Here is a 22663-nt window from a genome sequence, read left to right as displayed (position 1 = left end):
CACGGATCGGCTCGGCACAGCCCAGCGTGGTTTGGCCCGGATAGGCACTGCCCAGCCGCCCTCTCGTCGCCTTCCCTCTCCGTGAGGCGGGCGGGCGCGGCCGCCATTACGTGGCCGCCCCCCAGGGGAGGAGCGCGGCGGCGCCGGGCGTGCGCGGCCGTTGATGGCGGCCGTTGATGGCGGCCGGGCGGCCATGAGGCGGCGGCTGCTGGCGGGGCTGGTGGCGCTGGAGGCGACCGCGCTGGGCGGCGTCCTCCTGCTCTACCGCGCCATGGACAGCAGCCGAGGTGCGGGGGGCCGGGGAGCAGCTCGGGGCTGGGCGAGGTGCTTGGGAGAGCGGCGCGGCGCCGCCGGGCTCGTTCCAACTGCGGGGTTTTATATTTTTTAAAGAACATAGCGGAGCTTAGCCGGTGCGGCAGGGAGGTTGAACATCGCGCCTGTGCGTAGCGAGAGCGCTGCCTCGAGCAAGGAGGGGAGGCGGGCGCTGCTCGCTCCCGTGTCGGCCGCGCAGCCCCGGGGGCTCCCCGGGCTCGCCCCTGTGTCGGGCTGCGCCGGGTCCCCCTGCAGCTGGCAGCTGCGGCCCATGAAGCCTCTGAGGCTCCAGCCGTGGCGCTGGGGTAGCACAGCAATGAGCCAGCTCCCGGCTGAGGGGATCCGCCCTGCAGTGTCCGCCTGCTGCCCTGGGGCCAGCCGGGCCGGCCTGGGGACACCAGCTTACCCCTGCTAGCAGCCAGGCAGGGAGCTGGTCTCAGCTGCTCAAGTTCCAGTTGGTCTCAGCTTCCACGGCTTCTAATTTCTCCCACTTCTTACTACGCCATCCCAGTTCCAGCACGTCCTTCTACTTTTTCTTTATTGTGTAGTTTTGCAGGGCGCGCTGAGCTCATCCAGTAGCTGACTGCACGCAGAAGGAGGCTTTCAGCACTTCATGCTAATACGCTATCGTTTTCATGATCTGTCCCTGATCTGCTGTAAATCATTCACATGACATAAAGCTGTCATTTCATGGTTTTCTGTTGGGTTGGTGCAGCTACTTGCAGGAGGATTCAGTGAACACCTAAGGCCATATAAGGAAAGTAATGTTCCTGCTATTCCTTTAAGTGTCTGCTTTGAGCATCCTTCATCTTCAAGTCTAGCCTGTATTTGGTTGACACCAGTACAAGGAAGCTTAGAAAACACACAGGAGAAACCTGAGTACAGTTGTGATACAATTTAAAAAAAAAAAAATCAGATAACATTATTTGAGGGCAGCTATAACAAAGAGCTAGGACAAATGTAGAAATAAAAAAGTAATTAGAAAAATAGTGCATTTAATTATTTGTCTTGAAATATGCTGTGTAAATTAACCGATTTATCTTTCTTGTCAGATTTCAGATACACAATGCAGAAAAGGTTTCCATCAATTCTGGAAGGTAGGCTTGTAGTTTGCTTCGAAAAGATGGCTCAAGCTTCTGTTGCATCTCATGTATAAAACAGATTTTCTTACTGCTTAAAACTACCCCAGGAGAGATTGCAGAAGTGTTTACTGTAATGTATAGGTGTGGTTGGAGTGTCGAATGGGTGGAAGACTTACTCAGAAGTGGAAGACTATACACCCAACCAAACTAGCCACAAAGTGTTTCACCTTTATACAGTTCTAATTTACAGCTAACAAATATTTTCTTACTTTTCAGTTTATTACAAATCGAATGAGTGGGCTGGAATTCATGACATAAAGGAGAATGACCAAATGGCATGGTTAAGCAACAAAAACTAAAGGTAAGAAAAACAGGTGGATAAGAAAAATAATTATTTTAGAACAGCTATTGTAAAAATGTCCACATTAAGGTGTTTGGTTCACCTTCTTGATTTCTTGCCTTTGTACTTCTTTTTCAGCCCTTTGTGCCTGAACTGTTTCTTCCTTTTGATGATGCTTTTCACATCTCTGTTGTGGAGCCACCTGTCACGCTCTACTTCCCACTTGATCTGTTTGACATCTGTAAGAGGGAAGATGAGAAGTGAGAAACTGATGGATACTTCTGTACATTATGTGGAATATGGATAAATCACGTAGAACTTAAAACTTGACTACTTTATCTATAAATGTTAATAAAGTGCAAATTGCTGGATTTGACACCTGAGAATTTTTTTTCCATTTCACAATATGTACCATCTCAAAATCTCCATGTTTAAGACCACCCTTGCCATTGATTTGTATTTTATTAATGTTCCTGTGGAAGTATGCACTGCTTGAATGCTGCTGTTAATACTTTTTCAGGTGACACCAGAAAGACTTGTACAGGTTATACAAAGAAAGGTTTACATTTATGCCTTTACAAAGGTTATACAAAGAAAGGACCGAAAGCAGTACACATTTAATTTGTATTAATTTGAAGTTATTTCTAGAAAGTTACTTTTTCTTCACCGATCTAGCAAGGAAATATTTCCAATAAAGATATCTGTGCTATGTCTTCCCTTGACAAGGAGCCAGAATACTCTTTATCAGAGCAGAATTCACATGAAAGCCTGAGTAACAGCATATTGCCACTTCTTATTTACAGTGTAAAAGGAGCACATGCTAGCCTGCTTCTCTTTTCTGAAGCCTTATTCACTCCAGCAGTCACAGTTAATATTTTTTTTTTTCAGTCAAGAGAGATGCTCAGTACTAAGTCGTATCTTACTGATCTTGAGCTGCTGTCCCTATTGTGTGCTCTCTGACCTGGTATGTATCCCAGTTAAGTATGTCTTTTTAAGTACAGAATCTGAAAACAAGTAGCAGCTTTACAGCTATCTGCTCTTCACAGCATGTACTTACCTGCATTATCTCTGTTAGCCATGGCATTCAATCCGATATTGTCAAACTTGGACCCAGCATTTTCATCCAGCAGATAGCCAAACTTTAAAAAGACAAATTTTGTATTTTAGTATTAAGAAATATGTAAAACACCCAATCACTTTTTTTTAAGCACTGATCAAACTTGCCTCCTCTGCGGATGCTAGCATATTGGCATCTGTGAGTTTCCTCTTCTTTCCTCGGCTGGATCCTACAAACAAAAAGTATGATTCGTATGAGACAGAATTTCAAATTTACAATGATACTTAAACAAAATGTATTTTTTTTTAATTATTGCTATTGTTTAATAAGACCACCTAAAAGAGATGTTCGAAAGCTTTACTCACCACCCCCTTAAAAGGAGAAAAAAAAATTCCAAACAGAACTAAATAGTACAATGCTATGCAATGTGTGTCAGTATCAAATGCACCCCCACAAGCTAGAGTAACTGCCAGAAAAACTCCATCCTTCCTTCAAATAGAATTCCTTCAATCCCCAATCCTTCAAGAGCAGATTGTCATTCTGAATTAGGCCACCCTGGTTGGAGGACAAAGGAAAAAATTTGGTTTTATCTGTAGTTTATTCAAATCTGAAGCCAGATCCAAAAGTGTAGATAATCTACTGTATTAAACACCTCTGAAGCCAAAGTTTTCAGACTTATTTGCATTAAGTCTTCTTAAAAGGAAATAATGGCAGCGTTTCCTTACCTTCAAGCGATCCCACAGAATTCATCTCTTTCTTTCTCTTGGTCTTTTTACTGACAGACTTTGATTGGCTGTCATTCTTAAGGTCTGTCAGGGAATTAAAAAAAAAAAAAGTGAATTCTTTATTCTCATAATTCATGCATGATATTTAAAGCACACTACCCAATAAAATATCTATTTAGATATATTTGTCTAGTGCAAGTCTTTATTTCAAAAATGTGTAAGTTTAAAACACAGTGGACAGAATTATCAATTAAAAATTGTTCAGTGGTGTGTCATTCCTCATAACTTATTTCCTTAATATTTGTGCTGTGGAAAAATGATAGTAAGATAACAATATGAAGGCTAAAACATTATGTAAACTTTGAATGTCTGCTTGGTAAGCCTAATGAAGTAACAATCTCATGAAAGATTAAGGTGTGAACAGCTGTATAAATAGTTTACTGGTTCTACCTTCAATCATCTTCCTGTGACTTTAAGTCATCAGTTGAAATACTCCATTAATCTGTGCTTTTCCAGCCACATAAAGCACATTCTGAGTAAAATGCTTTTCAGTTGAAAAGATAATAAAACCATAAAGGTGCACCAATCAGTTATTGTTACAGAAATAATAGATTTTTTATTATTTTTGTCTTTTAAATATTTTAATACTTTTGCATCTTGCATACAGTTATTTATTTATAAAGCTACGTTTGTTCTGCCATTTTTTTCAGAATGAAGAAAGCATGTTTTGTATGCAAACTGTTGAACCCAGATGCCTAATGCCCACTTTCACCTAGGAGACTGTGGCAAAAAATGTCATGTCCAGAGAAGGACTGGTCACTTCTTAAAAACCAAACCTCCCACCTAGGTAACTAAATTTAAGTATGTGATTACATATCAGGTAATGTACTTTTAAAAACTTTTTCTTCTTGTTTTTGGTATTAAATGTTACTTTACCTAGGTTGTCATCATCATCAGACACATCCATAAATACACCTCCCTCTTCATCCATATCCTTCTCAAAGTCTTCTTCATCCATGCTTCCTAAGGAGACCTCCTCATCATCCAGATCACTGAATTCATCTTCATCATCAGAATCATCCCAGTCAGCACCAGAATCCTCAGTTCTTTTGCTTTTCTTACTGCCTGTGTTTTTCTTTTTTATGTTACTAAAACAAATATGTAACAGGCTTAGCAAATCATCTGGCAAAATACTGTTTGCATCCACATAACATTTATCTACCTGCAAACACTGTTAGAAAACTTAAACATCACTGCAGCTGCACTGCATCACAGTAGTAAATGTAGGATGAGAGCTAGTGAACGTATTATGCACTCAGGTATGTTTTCAACATCATCATATGGAACTGTTAAAAACTAAACCATTTTAAGTTCTGGAGAGAATCCTATTCCAAAATAAACACAAAAGTCAGCTTTAGTATTTTTTCCTTATGTGTCTCTGCTCCTTTTCACAAAGTCTTTGTAAAAAACACGTAACACGCAGGTATTTCTAAATGAGGATAACACCTATATTCTTTTTTTCCCAGAAAGTAAACATTGCTCTTCAGACACTAGGTGCTTGGTTGTTTTGTGTCTCCTATTTTTTTTTAATACACACACTAGTCTGCATCACAAAAATGTCTTGAAAAATAAAGTTTCTGTGCTGATTTTAAAGTTGCATTGCAGATGGTTTAAGTAAAGAAGAGGCTACTTAATCAGTAATGTAACTGCTGACCTCCTGAAAACTGAGCTGTGTGATTCTGGATCCCACAAAGTTTATCACTCAGTTAGGTCCAGTTACAACCAATCCTTAGAGTAGTACCATTATGCCTCATTCTGCTTTGTTTTGTACTTGGTAATTCTCAAACAGAAACCTGAGATGATGAAAACCAAGTAAGACTGCACTTTGCTTACAGGGTCACCGCATTGTATAGATAAATACTACAGGTCTCACACTTCAAGCCAACATACTGTAAGCACCACAGGATCATGATGCCCCATTCCGAGGGATGCAGAAAAGCAGGATTACCCAGCATTCAACTGCTATTGCCTTTTTTTTTTTTTTTTTTTTTTTGCAAAGTGATATGCGCAGTCTTTCTGAAAAACCTCTATCCAGTTTCTCAAAGTAAAACTCTATATGGGTATTAGAACAAGAGATGAAAGAATTGTCTCAAGGTCTTACCCAGCAAAATCAAGGTCATCCTGGCTAACATCAACAGCACTATCATCAGCTTCAAATGTATCTGGGGGGGGAAATTCAAAGAAAACAAAACTTTTTACTAAAAGATATCAAAAAAAAAAAAGTGAAGTCAATGCAAAATACATTATTTTAGGTGTCATTTTCCTGACTAGTTAATAACATCTGCTTCAATAACAAAGGGCCCTGATTTCAGGGAGCAAAAGCTCCTATCATCAGATTCACTTTGGAATAAATTGCTCTTAAAAAAAAAAAAAAGTGGTAAAAATGAGATCTGAAAAATTAGAAATGTTCTGATTCAGAGAGTAAAATGTAACATTAGACTACCTTTAATTTAAGCATCTCAATTTAATGTCAAAAATTTTCAGAGACAGTTTATGTATTAGAAATACTAACAATTAAATGGTAAATACAATTAGTGACAGGTTCTTCTCATAACGAGGACCATATTAATCATGTCACTAAGGAATACCCCCAGTATGGGAGCTCTGAATTCTATAAAAAACATTATACAAAATTATAAATGTTATTTAATGCTTAGGTTACACTAGGAAAAGAACAAAAGGGCACAAACTGCTATTTACGAGTTTATATTCAAACTCTGAAAACTTCCAGCCTGAGCTGAACAAGCTGAACACTACTGGAGTAGTGAGAGAAACTTTCTACAAGACAGCGATCCATCTGGCCTGTCTCATGTGAGGGGACAGTATGACCTGCTGACTATAGTAGCATAGAATAGAGAATAGGAATTGAAAAGATAGTTTTCTTCTACTTTCATATGACTGTATTTGGTTCTTTTATACAACATAAACTAGTGAAGGATACATTAATAATTCATATAAGCACAAAATACTGGGACAGTTACTTCACGGAAAACCGTAACCTTACCCAACGCTCTTTCGAACTCATCATCATCTACGTCTTCCACACTTTCTTCATCCTCTTGATGATTTCGTTTCTCTCTCTTATTGTCAATCTTTGTATAAAATCTGAAATAACATAATTAGGCACAAAGAGATGATCTTTATGACAAGTTAAAAAAAAAAAACAAAAAAAAAAACAGGAGATTGCTTCATGCGTATTTCCCCAGCTAAAAAGTGTAAGTTAACTGCTTCATCCCAAAACAGAGATTTGTGTTTTCTTTGTTTTTTAAACTATAAGCCACTACCGTAAAGTTTAAAACCAAGCAATTTTACAGAGGTGACAGAAATCATTCTGAACATACTGAATTCATAAAAGGGCAAAAGGAAGATGGGAAAAGAAAGACTGATCTCCCAAGGAGATATGAACTACTTTTTGCCAAATGTGTAACACTTTAAACTAAGTATTATAGCTGCATTTTTAGACAATGATCCGAAAGGAAAACCAACCATATAGAAAAAATCATAAAAAAATGCAGAAGATTAGCTCTTCTGACTTTCTTCGCACTGTTCCATTTTAATAAGCTTTGATATTAGTAACATAAACAATTAATAAAAATATTCAATTTTCTTAAATCTACTTCTGATGCGTAAGAATTGCAACCCGCAAGACATTCACCATCACCCAGTGTTTAAGTTATATTATAATGTCAACTTATTTGATATGTAGACTGGTTGCTTTCATTCATAAGTAATATTCTTTACTTTTGCCCAATTTTGAAATTATGTTCTAAGGAAACTACTGTCATCACAAGTCACTCAAATTAATCAAAATTTGCAAACGTTTGGAACACTACAGAATATTTATGAAAAGCAATTTTTTTTTGAAGGCAATGCACTCAAAAACAAAACTTACAATGAATGTTCTCAAATATTTCATTACCTGTGAAAGAACACTTCATCCACTGGGATTTTGCTTTCATCTCTGGCAAGGAATTCTTTACTGTTGACTGCAAAGGCCAAAAAGAATTGATATTACTTCAAGTTGAAATGATTGTTATTCATTTGAAAGGTGAAACAGCATTGCACAGACAGAAGCACACTGATATCCAGTGTCATCTGTTAAATAAAGCAACTTCATCACAAAACCACTTCAAACCTGTACTAAATGATCACTTAATTTCTTCAAAATAAACTAAAGAATGCAATAAACAAACTGTATCCTCAAATGCACTGTAGGTAAAGCTTCTTAGTTTAATCTTTGATAGCCCTAAAGCCATGCACAATTATGGATACATCAGCTAATCTGTAGCAGTAAAACCTCTGCACAACACCACAGACCTGAAGTGACACGAAGCACATCCCTGAAAATGTTACAGATTCCAGCACAGAAGATGGTACCTCCCTCTGTCCTCGAGCAGCAACTTTCACTGAGTTTTTACACTGATTTTTAACTAATAGTTCTTAATTACTGTAAAAATTGCGCCTAGACAAAACCCAGCCTCTTTCAGGAGGCAGGAAGATGCTAACCAAAATAACACTGCCAGAGATACCTTACGCTAATCCTAGCAACAGCTGCAGCTGAGGCACTGCATGAAGGAATCCATATCATTTAAGGAAAGAGGTTAATGAAATTTACATCATTTTATAAATCAATTTTCTTATTTTTAAGTCACTTTTATTAAGCAGGATGTGGTTACACAATAACTTGGAAACAAAAAAAAACATTAACTACATACTACTACTGCAATAACTACTAGATAAGCTTACATTTTAAAGATTTTTACATTATTTTATGTATTAAAAAAAATAAAAAGGATTATTTGTAAAACTAGGATGCCAGACATAAAAATGGCATGTTTGTGCGCAGAAACCTTAGTATTTTATAAATACGTCTATCTCTGAAGTTAGTACCCTAACAGATTGCCCTTCTAACTAGAAATACCATAACCTGGAACAAACTCTAAGGTTTTTAGCATTTTTCCCCAATGCTGTTGCCAGCTATAAGCACAATATTCTAATTTTTTCGTATAAGATTGCAAATCTACTCTCTACCCAGTGAGTGTACTATCTTTTTTCATACAAGGGTATGCAGAGAAGGGTAGTCTGGCATGAGAGAAGATACAGAAAGCATATGCAGGTGATAGCAAGGCACACTGTTTGCAGTAGCTTTGTCCTTTGCTGTTACACATTTTTAAGGGCTAAGAGGAAGTATGACCTTAACAATGCCTAAGAAAAAGGAATTATATTGATAGAAAATAATTGACAACTAAAGGAAAAAATACAGGGAAAAGAAAGGTATTAGCAAGCTTTGACGTGTAAAGCCAAGTGAAAGTACAGTAGAAGAAAAACTGCTTTCCTACTCAAAGATAATGACTGAAGGAATCACTGAATCACAGAATTTCTAGGTTGGAAGAGACCTCAAGATCATCGAGTCCAACCTCTGACCTAACGCTAACAATGCCCACTAAACCATATCCCTAAGCTCTACATCTAAAGGTCTTTTGAAGACTTCCAGGGATGGTGACTCCACCACTTCCCTGGGCAGCCTGTTCCAATGCCTCACAACCCTTTCAGTGAAGAAGTTCTTCCTAACATCTAACCTAAAACTCCCCTGGCTCAACTTAAGCCCATTCCCCCTCGTCCTGTCACCAGGCACGTGGGAGAACAGACCAACCCCCACCTCGCTAAAAAAAGGAACTCAGTTCCTTTGTCTCAAGATGATTTAATGGATCCAAAGTTTCAGCTGTGGAGACTTCATGCACCCTTACATGAAGTTTAGACCTGATCCTGAACATCAAATACCACTCTTGATGGACAGAACTTGCTATCTGTTCTTCTTTTATTGCTAGCAGAAGTGGTATGGACAGCACACAGGATGGATGCCCACAACAATCAGTCAAGAATTTCTTAACTATAAAATTATGACTTCTTATTCATAATCTTAAAGGGTAAGTGGCTGGATTACCTGCAAGAGTTCGCCTATCTGTCATAAACTGCTTCTTCTTCCGCTGCATTACCACACTGCTGGTGTTCTCTGTAGCAGAACAAAAAACACTTCATTACAACTGATACAAAGCTGGGAGGAGTGACTGATATGCCAACAAACACGTCAAGGGAAGGGATTCTTTCTGCTAAGGTGCAGACATCTCTCATGCTGCCCTGAAGACTGACGCCATTCCTCTGTTGCACCACGTGTACTCCAAATTCTTGACAAACACAAATTGGCACTTGACAGTCTGACAGAAGTTTCATCGTCGATAATCAAGATTAAATGCTAATATGTACATAGCAATGTTTACCTTTGCCTTTATTGGGTTTGGGATTTCTGTACACAAAACGATCCAAGAATCTCATTAATGTGAAATCCTGCAAAGGGTCACCGGAGTACTGAATGTGATTTCCCTGAAAGGAGAAAAAATCGTTACAGTCTTCATTTTCAAAAGACAGCAACAAAACATAGTTAGAGGACTCAAACAGACCAAAATCATTAAACCACAATTCGAAAGACAAGGACTTGGGGGATATTTCATCATATAAGCCTGAAAGGTTGCAGTCTTTATACTTTTTTGTTTTTGAAATACCAGTATTTTCTACAAACAGCATCTCTCTTGCTTTGTTTCAGTGATGAACTACCTTGCAATGTACTGTACTAACAGACAAAACATTTTTATTGACAAAAAGATTTACAGCTTGCAGCCAGGAAGTCAGTACTCGGTGCAATTTAAATATCATATATTCAAATGAATATAAAAATTCTAAGCAGGCATTGTGCACAATTCAGCAGAATTAAAAAGGATTTGATTCAAGAGCAGAGCTCCCCACATTCAAAAAAAAAAAAACAAACAGAACTTTAAACAGATAGACGAAAACTCTAAACCAGCTTTAAGAATCACGTGATACCATGTTTTCGCTAAGTTGATTACTTCTGTGAGCAGCCTGCTTTAGATAAAAAGGCTTTGATTCCATGAAAGGCTTTGTTTTCGAGTGTATGCTACTCACAGTGTTGCAGAACTTCTAATTACCTGCAGAGTTCAAGGAGGCCTTACGATGTGTGTTTTTTTTAATGGTAAAAGACAGCTAACAAAAAAATCAAAGTTCAAAGCTAGAGACTGATAAAGACTTACTTCTAGAATTGTTTTTGCAAACAGAGCCACAGATGGATGGTAGTGTTCGGAAAGCTGAAAAACACAAATCATTTGTTTATTTCTAGTCCAAAAATAAATGCGAACATCATTCACGCTGTCATATCAGACTCCTGACACTACGTTTTAACACCACTCTGCAACTCACCAAATAAAACATAGACCTGCATGAGTAGCAGAAGGCCGATGTGCTCTGCCCTTGAACAACTGAGAAACATCAAGTTCTAACCTTCTACTTACATTAATTAAATACAATGAGGATCAACTATAGTTTTATTTAATGCAATGCTAGAAAGTTTTGTTAATAAAAACTAAGATCCAAAAGTCAAAAAAAAAAAGAATTATTACAGTTCAAATCTCCACCTAAAAGTTACTATTCCCTCCTCTGGACTATCAGCACTGAATGTAGCATAAACAAGTTTAGAGCTGAACAATGTGTCCTTTAACCTTTGTCACATTACCCAGGTAGCTACTGCAAAAATAACCAAGTTAATTTTCTTCTCCTGAAGCAAGAGCCATACTAAGAAACACTTTAGAGTACCAACACAAGAATGCTTTACCTTCTTCAGTTCCCAAAGGCTTGTACTTTCAGCACCACAGTAGAGAGGACTTCGGTGCAAAGGATCATATGAAACCCCATTCTTCCTGCCTAGGGGGCAAAGGAGATGAAAAAAAGACTTAAATTTCCTCAAGCAACTTTATGAGAGTATTATTTTCATTTCACCATGACAGCAATGCCGCCCATCATTCTTAGCTGGACAGGCCACAGATTTGTACAGTAGCAAGACAGGATTATATTCAGCAGCCCAGACTATGATCAGGACACAGGAGAGTTCAAAGGATTTGCTTCCAAGGAATCCCCTGAAAAGCCCTGCTCTGCTCCAAAAAGGAAGTGATTGTCCCCTTGTACACAGCACCAGTAAGACTGCATCTTGAATACCGGTCAGTTTTGGGCCCCTCACTACACGAATATTGAGTTGCTTGAGCATGTAGAGAGAAGAGCAACAAAGCTGAAAAAAGGAACCAAAAAACAAGTGTTATGAGGAGCAGCTAAACGAGCCAGGGCTGTTCAGTCTGGAGAGGAGGTGGCTGAGGGGAGACCTCGTTGCTCTCTGCAACTGCCTGAAAGGAGCCTGCAACAAGAAGGGTGTTGGTCTCTTTTCTCAGGTGACAAGTGACGGGATGTGAAGAAACGGCTTTAAGTCGTACCAGATTGGACATTAGGAAGAATTTCTTCACAGTGAGGATGGTCAAGCATTGGAAGGGCTGCCCAGGAAGGTGGTGGAGTCCTCACCCCTGGAAGTATTTAAGAGACATGGCACTAAGGGACATGGCTTGGTGATGGGACTCGGTAGGTCAGGTTGATGGTTGGACTTGATGTCTTGAAGGGCCTTTCCAACCTAGATGGTTCTACGTTGCTATGAAAAGGTCATCAGGAAAGAAAAAAGCTAGAAGCAGGCTCAGAGCTAGACAACTTGTTTTAGCAAGCTTCAAGTGAAGGTGCAGTTACACATCGTAACACTGGCTACGTCGCTCTGTAGGTGTTTCAATTTAGAAGCAAGAAATCCCCAATCTGTTTACTACTTAGGCACGAGCACACTGAACTATGTACAGAGAAAATAGCTAGGAGATTAACACAGTCTCTTTGGAAAACCAGTAAAATGATTCTGATTGCTTTGAATCAAACTTACATTTAAAAAAAATAAAACAATGTTTAAATCAATTTTACAAAAAACTCTTGGTCAACATGTTACTGAAGTTAGGCCTTGCATGCATTATAGTTTCTTGCTAATTTACCTCTCATATTCACATGATGCACCCATGAAGCTGCTGAGCTCGAATTGTCTGGTTTACCAGAATTTTCTGCTGTACTCCCCTCTTCCTTTTCTACTTCTTTGTCTGCATCTACAAATTTTTCCTCATTCTCTTCATCGTCTTCCTGATCCTTAAAGCACTCTTCTTCATCAGACTCCTAAATAAATTAAAAAAAAAAAAAGTTTGTGAACACCTTCTCCTTTCCAGTTTTATTCTGATTTGTTAGAAAGATGCATGTATTTCTAAAGTAGCTGCTCACAAAAACACAGACAAACAATGGCCAGTATTTCAGCAACACAGACTTTTGGCCTTGATATTTACAAGACTTAAAACTGAACTCTACAGTCACAAAGAAGGACATGTTTGGAAAAAGCTTTTTGGGCAGGAATGTTTACCTGCTTGCTTATACGGCATTTAGCAAAATAATCCTCTCTCCATAAAAGAAGGACGTAAGACTTGCTAGAATGTTTACATCTATACAGATTCTTAATGTAATTATGATTGTTCAAGTACTTTCTCCCATAAGGTAACCAAATGTTAGCAAACTCTGATAAAAATTCTGTTTAGAAAGGCAGTCCTTCCAGTAAAGGAGGAATTACTTGCAAAGGGAAACAGGTTAGGGAAAGGCGTTCATGAAATTAGCTCTTAGTAAAAGCCCAACGAAATAAAGAAATGCTGTACCATGTGATCCTGTAACTGGACCCTTAGTCCTGGTTTTACTTTCAGAAGCTCGGACAGAAGGTAGAGGGTTCCACAAATGAAGGGTGGCGTTTGCCCGCAAGCAACTTGAAGTAACCTCTTCACAAAGGCCTTCACCCGCCGTAATACTACATCTGCCTTCAGAGACTTATAGACAAGGTTAAGAAACATGGATGGCTTTGAGCAGGCTGCTAAACCAGGATCTAGAAGCTTCCTGTAGAAAACGCAGGAGAAAATACTGTTAATTGTCACGATGCACATAGAATAGTAATTGCTGTCAACAACAATTAGGTACATTTTTCAGACTGGTATCTAGAAGACCACTTCCAGCTTGCTCGCCAATACTCCAAACCATTATGACCAAGCCCAAAACATCAATGGCTGAGTAATAGTTTTAATCTTCAGTATATCATATATTATGAATACAGCTAGCAGTAAATGAAAAAAAAAAATACTAGAGAAACAGAGCTCAACAGAAAAGTTTAAAAATTGAAGACGTATAAAGTGAGAAGGTGATCTATTCAGATGTTCAAAAAGTAGAAAGAAAATGGTTAGCAATCAGCAAGCTTCACAATGAGTCCAGGTATCTGTGTTGTCCAGGTATCTGTGTTAGCAAGTGCATTTTCTATTCTACTTTTTTCCAGGCCACCTGGCTCAGGAAGGCCGCTAAATGCATTGCATGTCCTGGGAGAACCTGAGCTCCCTTTCTAAAATCACCAGCAATTAAACAGAAGCCTGCAAGGATCCTATGAAGAGTCTAAAAAATCAGCCAGGACAGAAGAAAGTGATAGTTTTACAGCCCAAGGTTTCCCAACTTAACAAATTAAATCACCTAAGGATTTTGCTGACATTGCATTTTTTCATGAAAAAAGGATTTTCATTAAAAAAACAGGATTGTAGGCTATTACATAGCTAAAACACACTACCTGTACAAGTGATTTTAGAAGAAGCGATTATAATTTAGTTTCAAAATATATCTGGAATTAAAGCATACTACCAGAAAACAGCACAAAGCATAAAATCCTTCAGGCATGTTCCTAGGAACTACCACTACCATGTTTTATCCCCCTGTTAAGTAAAAGAAACCCCATATATTTTCTTCTAGCTCACAGAAAACATCAGAAACATCTAGCCAGCGAGACACAAAACTTGCAAGATCCTAAAAGCCAAGTACACATTTCTACAAGTTAAAATCACTTCGAATTACCAGCGACTACTTCATAAAATTAAATTTAGACCAGAAATCCAAATGTGCCACTCACTTGTATAGTACTGCGTAGTACCTGTCCGACACAGTCTGCTGGGAGTCCATGACCTGAAACAGCAGCATCAGGGCCTGGACGCTGGTGCTGAAGTTGACGAGATGCAGAACTTTAAACAAGGTGTTCATTTGCTCCTTCACTTTCTCATCACCAGTCTCAGCATAAGGGTAAGCTCTGTTCACCCCGCTAAGAAGAGCGCTGAGCATTTTGGATTCAACATCTTTTTTCTTAATGCAGTTCCGAAAGAAGGAGAAATACAAAGTTATCAGCTTGTTAGCCAGCGGCACTTCTTCATGACTGAGGACCATCTGGTTCAGAAAGCACATGGCATAGTACTGAGTTTTCACGCTGATGTTTGAGCGGTACAACAGCCTCTCCATCTCACTGCACACCACTCCTTTCATATTTGGATGCTTGTAAAGCAACGTCTCTAAGAGATACGAGGCTTTGGTGGCTATTTTGTTCTGCGGGTCTCCCAGTTTATTTACCAGCTGAACGAGCAGAAATTTCTCCTGCTCAGGCTTGTTGCAGAGCAGCTCATGGGCAGCTGCCAGCGCTCGCGCTTTGGTTGCTGTCACAGAGTCGTGACTCAGGGTTTCTAAGGTTTGCACAAATTCTGCCACCTGCAGTTTCAGCTGATGCTCGAAGTACCACAGTATCAGCCTCCTGTCTCTTGAATCCCTGTTGCCACTTGACATCTTCTCTATGTTGTTAAAAGGACGCTGCGAGAAGGACCACAGTTTTCGATTGTCTGGTAAAAGATCTGAAAGGAGAAGCTCCCTGAAAGTATCCAAAGCCATGAGGCTCTGCTGCCTGCCACCCTTTTTCTTGACGAGGTTCACCAAGTTCTCAACAAACTGCAGGCTGTGGACAGCGCTGTCCTGGATGAGCAGGGTCATGGCTGCCATCCTGTCGGCTAAGGTACCCGATGACACCACAGTTTTCATCCACGCCGAAGAGGCCCCCTTCTGATAATCTGTCTTGCTCTTGTACAGGTCTGTCTCGTGCTGGTACAGCTTCTGGGCCAAGGCCTTATACTTGGACAGAAGCGCCTGGTCCTGTGGCTCAGAAGAGAACTCACTGGTGTATTCCAGGTCATACCACTTGCCTCCTGGCTTGATCAGTATCACCTGCCTGGCGTGAAACTCAAAATCCTCCTCTGGCCTCTCCTTCTGTGCCGAGAGCTGCTGCTCTGGGACCCCACCAGCTTTCTTTTTCTTGCTCTCCTTCTTGCCGCTCACTTGCTCTTTGCCTTTTTTTTCCTTTTTCCCCCCCTGCAAAGCTGGGGCGCTCTCCTTCTTCCCTTTCTCCTTCTTGGGCGGCTTCCCCTTCTCCCCACCGCCATCCTCCTCCTCCTCATCCTCCTGCAGGCAGCTCTCCGCGAACCTGCCGAGCCCCAGCGAGCTGACGAAGGCCTCCAGCTCCCCTTCCTCCAGGTCATCGATGGCGCCCTTCCTGCCGCCGTCCACCATCTCCTCCTCCTCCTCGTCCAGGGCGCACAGCATGAGGAAATCTTGCTGCGGGGACACGCGCGGCCGTTACCCCGGGGGCAGCCGTTACCGGCCGCCACGTGCTCCCGCTCCCCGCCGCGCCCCTCACCTTGGTGCCGCCGAGCCGCAGCACCTCGTCCAGCGTGAAGCCGTCCCCGCCGCCTCCATCCCCATCCCCGTCGCCATCCCCGTCCTCCTCGCTCCACTCGTCGCCGTCGCCCGCCCGCCCCTCGCCCGGCCACCGCCGTCCCCTCAGCGCCGCCATGGCCGCCTCGCCGCCCGCCCCCCGCCCGGCGCAGACGCGCTGCCTGCTCCCGGCGCGCCGCGGGGCCGTGCGCGGCCCCTCCCCGCCATGGCGCCGCTGTGGCCGGGCCGCCTGCTGCTGCCCGCGGCTCTGCGGCTCGGCGGCCGCCGCCGGGGCAGCGCCGCCGCGCTCGGTCCCCCGGGCTCGGGCTCGGGCTCGGGGGCGCGGCCGTGCTCGGGGGGCGGCGGCGGCGGGGTGCTGCGGCACCTGCTGCTGAAGCTGCGGGCCACCGGGCCGCTGACGGTGGCCGAGTACATGCGGGAGGCGCTCACCAACCCCGGCCAGGTGCGGCGGGGCCGGGGCTCCGCGAGCCCCGCCGGGTCTGGCCCCGGTCCCGGTGCCGGCCGCGCGGCGCTCACCGCCTCCCCCCGCAGGGCTACTACACGCGGCGAGGCGGCGTCGGCGGGGACTTCGTCACGGCGCCCGAGGTCAGCCAGCTGCCGGGAGAGGTGAGCGCCCGCCGGCAGCCGGCACAGCCCGGCCGAGCCGGGGACGGGGCGGGCTGCGGCTGAGACTGAGAGCGACGCCGTGTCCCTGGCAGGTGGTGGGGCTCTGGTGCCTCAGCGAGTGGATGGCCGCCGGCAGGCCCGCAGCCATGCAGCTGGTGGAGCTGGGACCGGGGACGGGCGCGCTCACCGACGATATCCTGCGGGTAGGTGGAAATAAAGGTTATTCCGCTCGTTTCTGGCTTTATTTTATTGCGTAGCTACGCTGGTATCTGAAGTAAGGTTTTGGTATGGAGGTGTAACATTCCCTAGTGGGACTTGGTGAAGAGACGGCATTGCTCTAGTGGCAGGAGAACGTGGGCTGGCCTCCGTGTGCTGCACAGGCACCTGCAACGCTGCAATCGCCTCTTGATAGAAAGGGAGGGCAGGAAAGCTCCAGCACAGATTATTCATTTATGGAAAGATCTCTTCCAAACTGGAACACCATCTTGGAGGGTGCTGCTGTGCCTAATTGAGAGGCCTTAGTGCAAGCAACAGCACGGAGCAGGGAGGCCATGAGCACAGGAGTGAAGTTGAATTCAGCTCTCTGAGGCTTTCAGGAGCTTGCTGCTTCTGAGTTAACCCTTCCTGTCCTAGCACTCTAATTATAATACTACTAATTCAAAAACCGAACTGCTAAGGGGATTTAGTACTTCAAAAGCTTTGTTTCATTTACATATGCTAATGAAAAAGCCCAAATAACCGTAGTGAACTAAGCAATAGTGAGCAGCTTTTATTTATGCTGTTTAAACAAACTGAACCGTTTTTCTCCCTGTTAGCTCCTCTGCAGCTACTAGAAGAGCTACTCACGTTCAAGCTACTTACTAGCATTTTATGTCCTTATTGCTATATATGTAGTAGTTCTCCAACTTCTATTAGAAGCATAGCAGCTTTTATTAAAACTAACAAATTCCCATTCTCCTTCGAGAAGAGCAAAACACAGTCCTTTCTCCCGAGAGTATTTTACTGATGAGAGCTAACAATCTTCTATCTTAAATATAATGTGATTAAAGGTTAATTTGAGACATACATGGAGCCCCTGACTGTACCTAATAGACATTTATAGACCTTTAAGACATACATGGAGCCTGTGATTGACTAATAGAACTCATCTGCCTTTGTAGGTCTTCAAGCAGCTTGCCTCTTTACTTAGTAAATGCGACGTGTCCATTCACCTGGTAGAAGTGAGTCCCAAACTCAGTGAGACCCAAGCACAGATGCTGACAGGAGGGAAGGTGCAGTCAAACTCTGAGGACGAAGCTGCTTATATGAAAGGCATCAGCAAGACTGGAATTCCAATTTACTGGTACAGAGGCATTCAAGATGTACCACAAGGTAAGCAGCTTGAACATTTTGTTACAGCAATAGCATCCTCCCTCCATTTGCAGTGTTTAATAACTGGGGACATCACACCAGCCTTCATACTGTATAGAAAAGTAGTTTTACATATACAGTCCTACTTCATGTATGAGTCTTAGATGAGATCTTGACTCAGATTCTTATAACTGAGAATCATAACTTCCTTTTGGGATAGCTATCCAGTTTCACGTAGTTTGATTCTTATTTTCTTTGCATGGGACACCATTCAGTGGTTTTGTCTAAATAATGACTGAGGAGCTAATGTTGAGATACAGATCTAAAAAAAAATCATGCACTGGAAGCTGTAGCTAGCACCTCAAGTGTTCCCTTTACTGTCTCCAAGCTGGGAATAATAGCAATTTCCCAATGACATTAACTAGTTTAATGCACTACAATTTATAAAAAACATTTAAATTTTCTGCTGGAAACAGCTATGGAAGCATTGGTATGGTAATGCATTTATTTTAACCTTTCCACAGGTTACAGCTTTTACGTAGCACATGAGTTTCTGGATGCCCTGCCAATACATAAGTTTCAGGTATAGCAAGAGGAATACCATAAATGTGACCATCAACTTAAAGGCCTTTGCTGAAGAACAGAATTATGGTGCCAAAGGGAACACATGCATGGATTATGGTGATAAAATGTTTGTAACTAAGCTTGGACAAATAAGAGCTGAACCAAGCCTTATGTTAATTGTTTTTGAATGCAAAAGCCTTTTAGAAACCTAAAGACTTGTTTTTACTTCCATAAGTAAACTTTTTTTTTCCTCTATTTTCTTACGCTACATTAATAAGGCTCCAATTCCAACATTATTCTATGTGTCACTGCCAACAAAGACAGTGCACTGGATAGCTTTCATTTGAACAGCAATGTGAATAGCAAAATGAAGTCTAGATATGTTTCAGAAGAACCTTTCAACTTCAATTTCATAATTACTTTATGAAAAGTTACTGATAGAATTGTTTTGGTAAGTTAACCAGTGCACTGTCGCTAGAAGAGGCAGCATTCTGCTCAACAGCATCATTTATTCCATTTAATTAAACCTGTACTTATTAGATCTTCAGACCCATTTCTACTGCAAGCATTTCTAAGGCAGCTTCTGGAATTAAATAGTAATGAATTATTGTTAATAGCACATTATGTGCTTAAAACTTGAGAAAATGCGTAGCATGTTAGTCCAATCAAGTAAGATTCTGTGTACCTACTAAGAGTGTAAAATGAGTACTCTGGGCTTACTAAACAGAGAACAGAGAAAGGCTGGCGTGAGGTGTTGGTTGATATAGATCCAGAGGCTCCTGACCAGCTCCGATTTGTCCTGTCACCATCCAGTACCCCTGCAACAGAAAACTTTATTCAGGTAAGATTATACCAGTCAGCGTTCATAACTTAATCATTACCCTTTCAAGTCACGCACTACCTGTCAGTTACATGGACAGAAAGAGGAGGCTTTTCCATCTATTAACAAGTAAACAGTTCCAGTTTGTATTTTACAAAACTTCCACCAGCAATTCAACCTTGTGTGCTGTGAATATATAGCACAAAAATAAACTTGTACATCAAATTTGGCAAAATCAGGGCTTAAGCAGACACTTCAGAGAGGCGGCAAGCAGCAAAGAGTTCTGTGCTGCAGGTGTCACCTCACCATCTCAATACCAGCCCTGCCTAAGCCAGGTTCTCAACCTGTTGCGTACACAGTCACTGAGTACAGGTGCGATACTAATCTGTAACGGCAAGTGTCTAAAACTTTCTTTTCCTTCTGAAGTTCACTGGATTCTTAAATTTATAAAATGAAGTAATAGAGATTTAAACCACCTACAAGATTTTATACAGAAAGGCTTTTTTGAAGTGTATGCATGGAAGAAGTGCTATTTTAATTCTTTCATTACCACAGTAATGTAGGTATTCTCACTTACCTATAAAAACTCATTCCAGTTGTCTCTGGGCTGTACAAAAGATGAAGGAAAGAGAGAACTCTGAAAGCACTAATTGGAAGTGGCCATTATCAAAAACTAGCTTGAGCAATAGGTAGCCTGGAGTATACCCCTGGACCTCCACACCCAAATAATGACAACAGTTCCAAGAAGTCAAGTGTGAAAAGTTCTTGCCCTGTACCTGTTTGCTAATACAGGTGTTTTGATGTTTGAACTCTGCACTAGCCTGAGGAAACGAGAGATCATGTGGAAGTATGTCCCGAGGCCGGTGTCCTCATTCAGAGGCTTGCCAGTCGCATCGAAAAGGATGGCGGAGCCGCACTGATTGCTGATTATGGTCACGATGGAACCAAAACTGACACTTTCCGGGTAAGGCATTTTCCCTGAAGTACTGTGCTAAAACACTCAGTTACCTTCTCACTTGGATCGTTAAGTTCCTGTACAAGAAAGGTCTTGGATGGATGTAATCACAAAAGCAACAGTATTACACTGCAACCATGAAAGTGAGTAACTGATCTTTCATTTAATCAGTACCTGCAGGGGTTTCTATCATATGGGAAGAACCACTTTGAGCCCTTGCTGCATTTACAGCTTTGCTAGACCCGGTAGGAGTAAAGCTGAGTGTAATCTTCCAATTTTTCAGGGTTTCCGGAATCACAAACTCCACGATGTGCTGAAAGCTCCAGGTACAGCAGACCTGACAGCAGATGTTGATTTCAGCTATCTTCGAAAAATGGCACAGGGAAAAATAGCCACGTTGGGCCCCATAAAACAACGGGAGTTTTTAAAGAACATGGGTGTTGACCTCCGAATGCAGGTACAAACAGTGTTTACAGGCACATAACACACTCCTAATGCACAAGCAATGCTCTTAAGCAGAAAAAGAGCTTCTTTTAAAATCAGATTTCTGTTTAAAACTACTTGTAGGTCTAAGAAAGAGTTGCTTCTCCTAGACATAAGTTACTCTGGATCCCTCAAAGTGAATTGATCATACTATGTTTAGGAGTACTTAATGCAAAAGTTGGCTACGTGGATTAATGTGTGAGTTCTGCCAGCAAGCTCACGAGTTTTACTGAACACTGGTGCTGCTATACTAGCATAAAAGAAAGGATTCAATAAGAGATTGCAGGTACCAGGGAATTTGTAGGAACGCAGGAAGGGCTACAACCTACCTTTTTGTTGTAGGTGCTCTTGCAGAATTCACGTGACTCAGCAACTCGGGAGCAGTTACTCCACAGCTATGATATGTTGATGAACCCTAAGAAAATGGGAGATCGTTTTCATTTTTTTGCCTTGCTGCCTCATCACAGACTTACACCCCCTCACAAGGAACATAATCTGCAATCCAAGTCCCCCCTCCCACCTGTTGCTGGATTTGGTGAGCTCTTACTGAAATAATATCGATTGCAATACCAAAATGTCTAATAGTGGCAGCTTCCAGTAGCAACCTATTGAATAAAAAGAGTAAAAGAAATCAAAGCCTGTGCATTTTTTGGTTTCAAGTATTAAAGCTTTTGCAATAATATAATTGGTACAGAAGTAAGCATTTCGAGTGATCTTTGAACTGAAAGCACGTGAAACATCACACTTTCTCCAGGCAGTTTTCCTCACACTGATCTTTCACAAAGCTGATAGGGAAATCACTACACTTCAGGGCTTTGGGGCATTTTGGTAGAGCATGCTTCAAGGGTACAGCTAGTGCCAAACCAAACCTAGACACTGACCTACTTAAAGCAGTGCATGTAGAAATCGAAAACTCCACATCTGGAAATGGGTGTGCACAGAGGGGAGAATGAACATTTCATGGATCTCACCGTAGAGCTAAGGGAAGTATTCACTGATGCGATCCAGTTACAATTTGTCGGTGACAAATCTGCTCTGAGACTTTAACTGTATTCAGCAGAGGTACTTGCTCAAAACAACATGCCTTGATGCCACCGAAGATTCTTTTTCAATAAATAGACTGATAATAGGAAGAATGCAAAAACAGTTTTGTTTGAAAGTACCTGCTAACAGAAATCCCATAGCAGGGTATACACCTCATGCCAGACAGAGCCCCAAACAAGTATGAAAAAATACTGACTTTGAGAACATCTGAAAGGAGAGGGAGTTCATGTAAATAAGGAGAACAAATGTGATAGGGAAATAAATTTTATTTTCAAGCTTATCAGAGGATATTTACAAACAACGGGATGTATAAAAATATAAAAGTACTTGACAGTGTCCTTTTGAGGCTATAAAATTTTACATGAGCTTTTTTCTAGCATCATCATAGCACTATTGAATGAACGCAACTTAATTCATCTAGGGATAAGGATATTAAACACTATAACCTACTGCTGTCAAAGGTTGCAGTAAAGGTAGAAAAAAGGGAATAAAAAAAAGACAGCTATTTTTATCCATCAGTGAAGAAAGTTTACTTCTGGTGGGTATCTGATTTTTTGTGGTTCTTGTACTACTAGCTTGTGGCTTCTATTGTCTGGCCCCACAAGTCTGCATATATTGTCAGGCAATCCACTCCAAAGGCCAACAGCTTTTTATTTTTTTATTTTTTTAAATACAACTTAAGAATAAATAGCGCATATAACTTCTTGAAGCACAGAGCAGACTTCATGGGG

The 22663-nt window shown here is 41.5% G+C and overlaps 3 protein-coding genes across 4 annotated transcripts; 2 read left to right on the top strand and 1 right to left on the bottom strand.

Annotated features, from left to right (window-relative positions):
• The first annotated feature begins 161 nt into the window (after nt 1-161).
• On the top strand, nt 162-2110 carry CEBPZOS (CEBPZ opposite strand). Of its 2 annotated transcripts, XM_082756774.1 has the most exons (4): nt 162-287; nt 1365-1409; nt 1671-1755; nt 1873-2110. In XM_082756774.1, exons 1-3 carry the CDS (start codon nt 164-166, stop codon nt 1751-1753), a joined length of 252 nt encoding a protein of 83 aa, XP_082612900.1. In that variant the 5' UTR covers nt 162-163; the 3' UTR covers nt 1754-1755; nt 1873-2110. The 2 variants fall into 2 exon arrangements, with proteins under 2 accessions (XP_082612900.1, XP_082612901.1); XM_082756775.1 differs by having other exon boundaries at nt 1671-2110.
• On the bottom strand, nt 1834-16164 carry CEBPZ (CCAAT enhancer binding protein zeta; the record flags this gene model as incomplete). The annotated part of the gene is made up of 16 exons (XM_082756772.1): nt 16073-16164; nt 14474-15990; nt 13194-13425; nt 12495-12669; nt 11258-11346; nt 10680-10733; nt 9855-9957; nt 9521-9589; nt 7496-7562; nt 6581-6681; nt 5678-5738; nt 4453-4664; nt 3517-3600; nt 2959-3020; nt 2792-2873; nt 1834-1973 (listed from the first exon to the last, which is right to left on the bottom strand). Exons 2-16 carry the CDS (start codon nt 15976-15978, stop codon nt 1834-1836), a joined length of 3036 nt encoding a protein of 1011 aa, XP_082612898.1. The 5' UTR covers nt 15979-15990; nt 16073-16164.
• Nucleotides 16165-16299: 135 nt separating this feature from the next.
• NDUFAF7 (NADH:ubiquinone oxidoreductase complex assembly factor 7) lies at nt 16300-21571 on the top strand. Its single transcript, XM_082756773.1, has 9 exons — nt 16300-16552; nt 16642-16716; nt 16809-16919; nt 17877-18087; nt 18591-18649; nt 19358-19471; nt 20271-20414; nt 20689-20862; nt 21231-21571. Exons 1-9 carry the CDS (start codon nt 16316-16318, stop codon nt 21441-21443), a joined length of 1338 nt encoding a protein of 445 aa, XP_082612899.1. The 5' UTR covers nt 16300-16315; the 3' UTR covers nt 21444-21571.
• The last annotated feature ends 1092 nt before the right edge of the window (nt 21572-22663 follow it).

This window comes from Aythya marila (assembly GCF_965140915.1).
Source record: "Aythya marila genome assembly, chromosome: 3".
NCBI classification, from domain to species: Eukaryota; Metazoa; Chordata; class Aves; order Anseriformes; family Anatidae; genus Aythya; species Aythya marila.
Note: the sequence above shows the minus strand (reverse complement) of the source record. Positions and strands in the feature narration are given on the sequence as shown.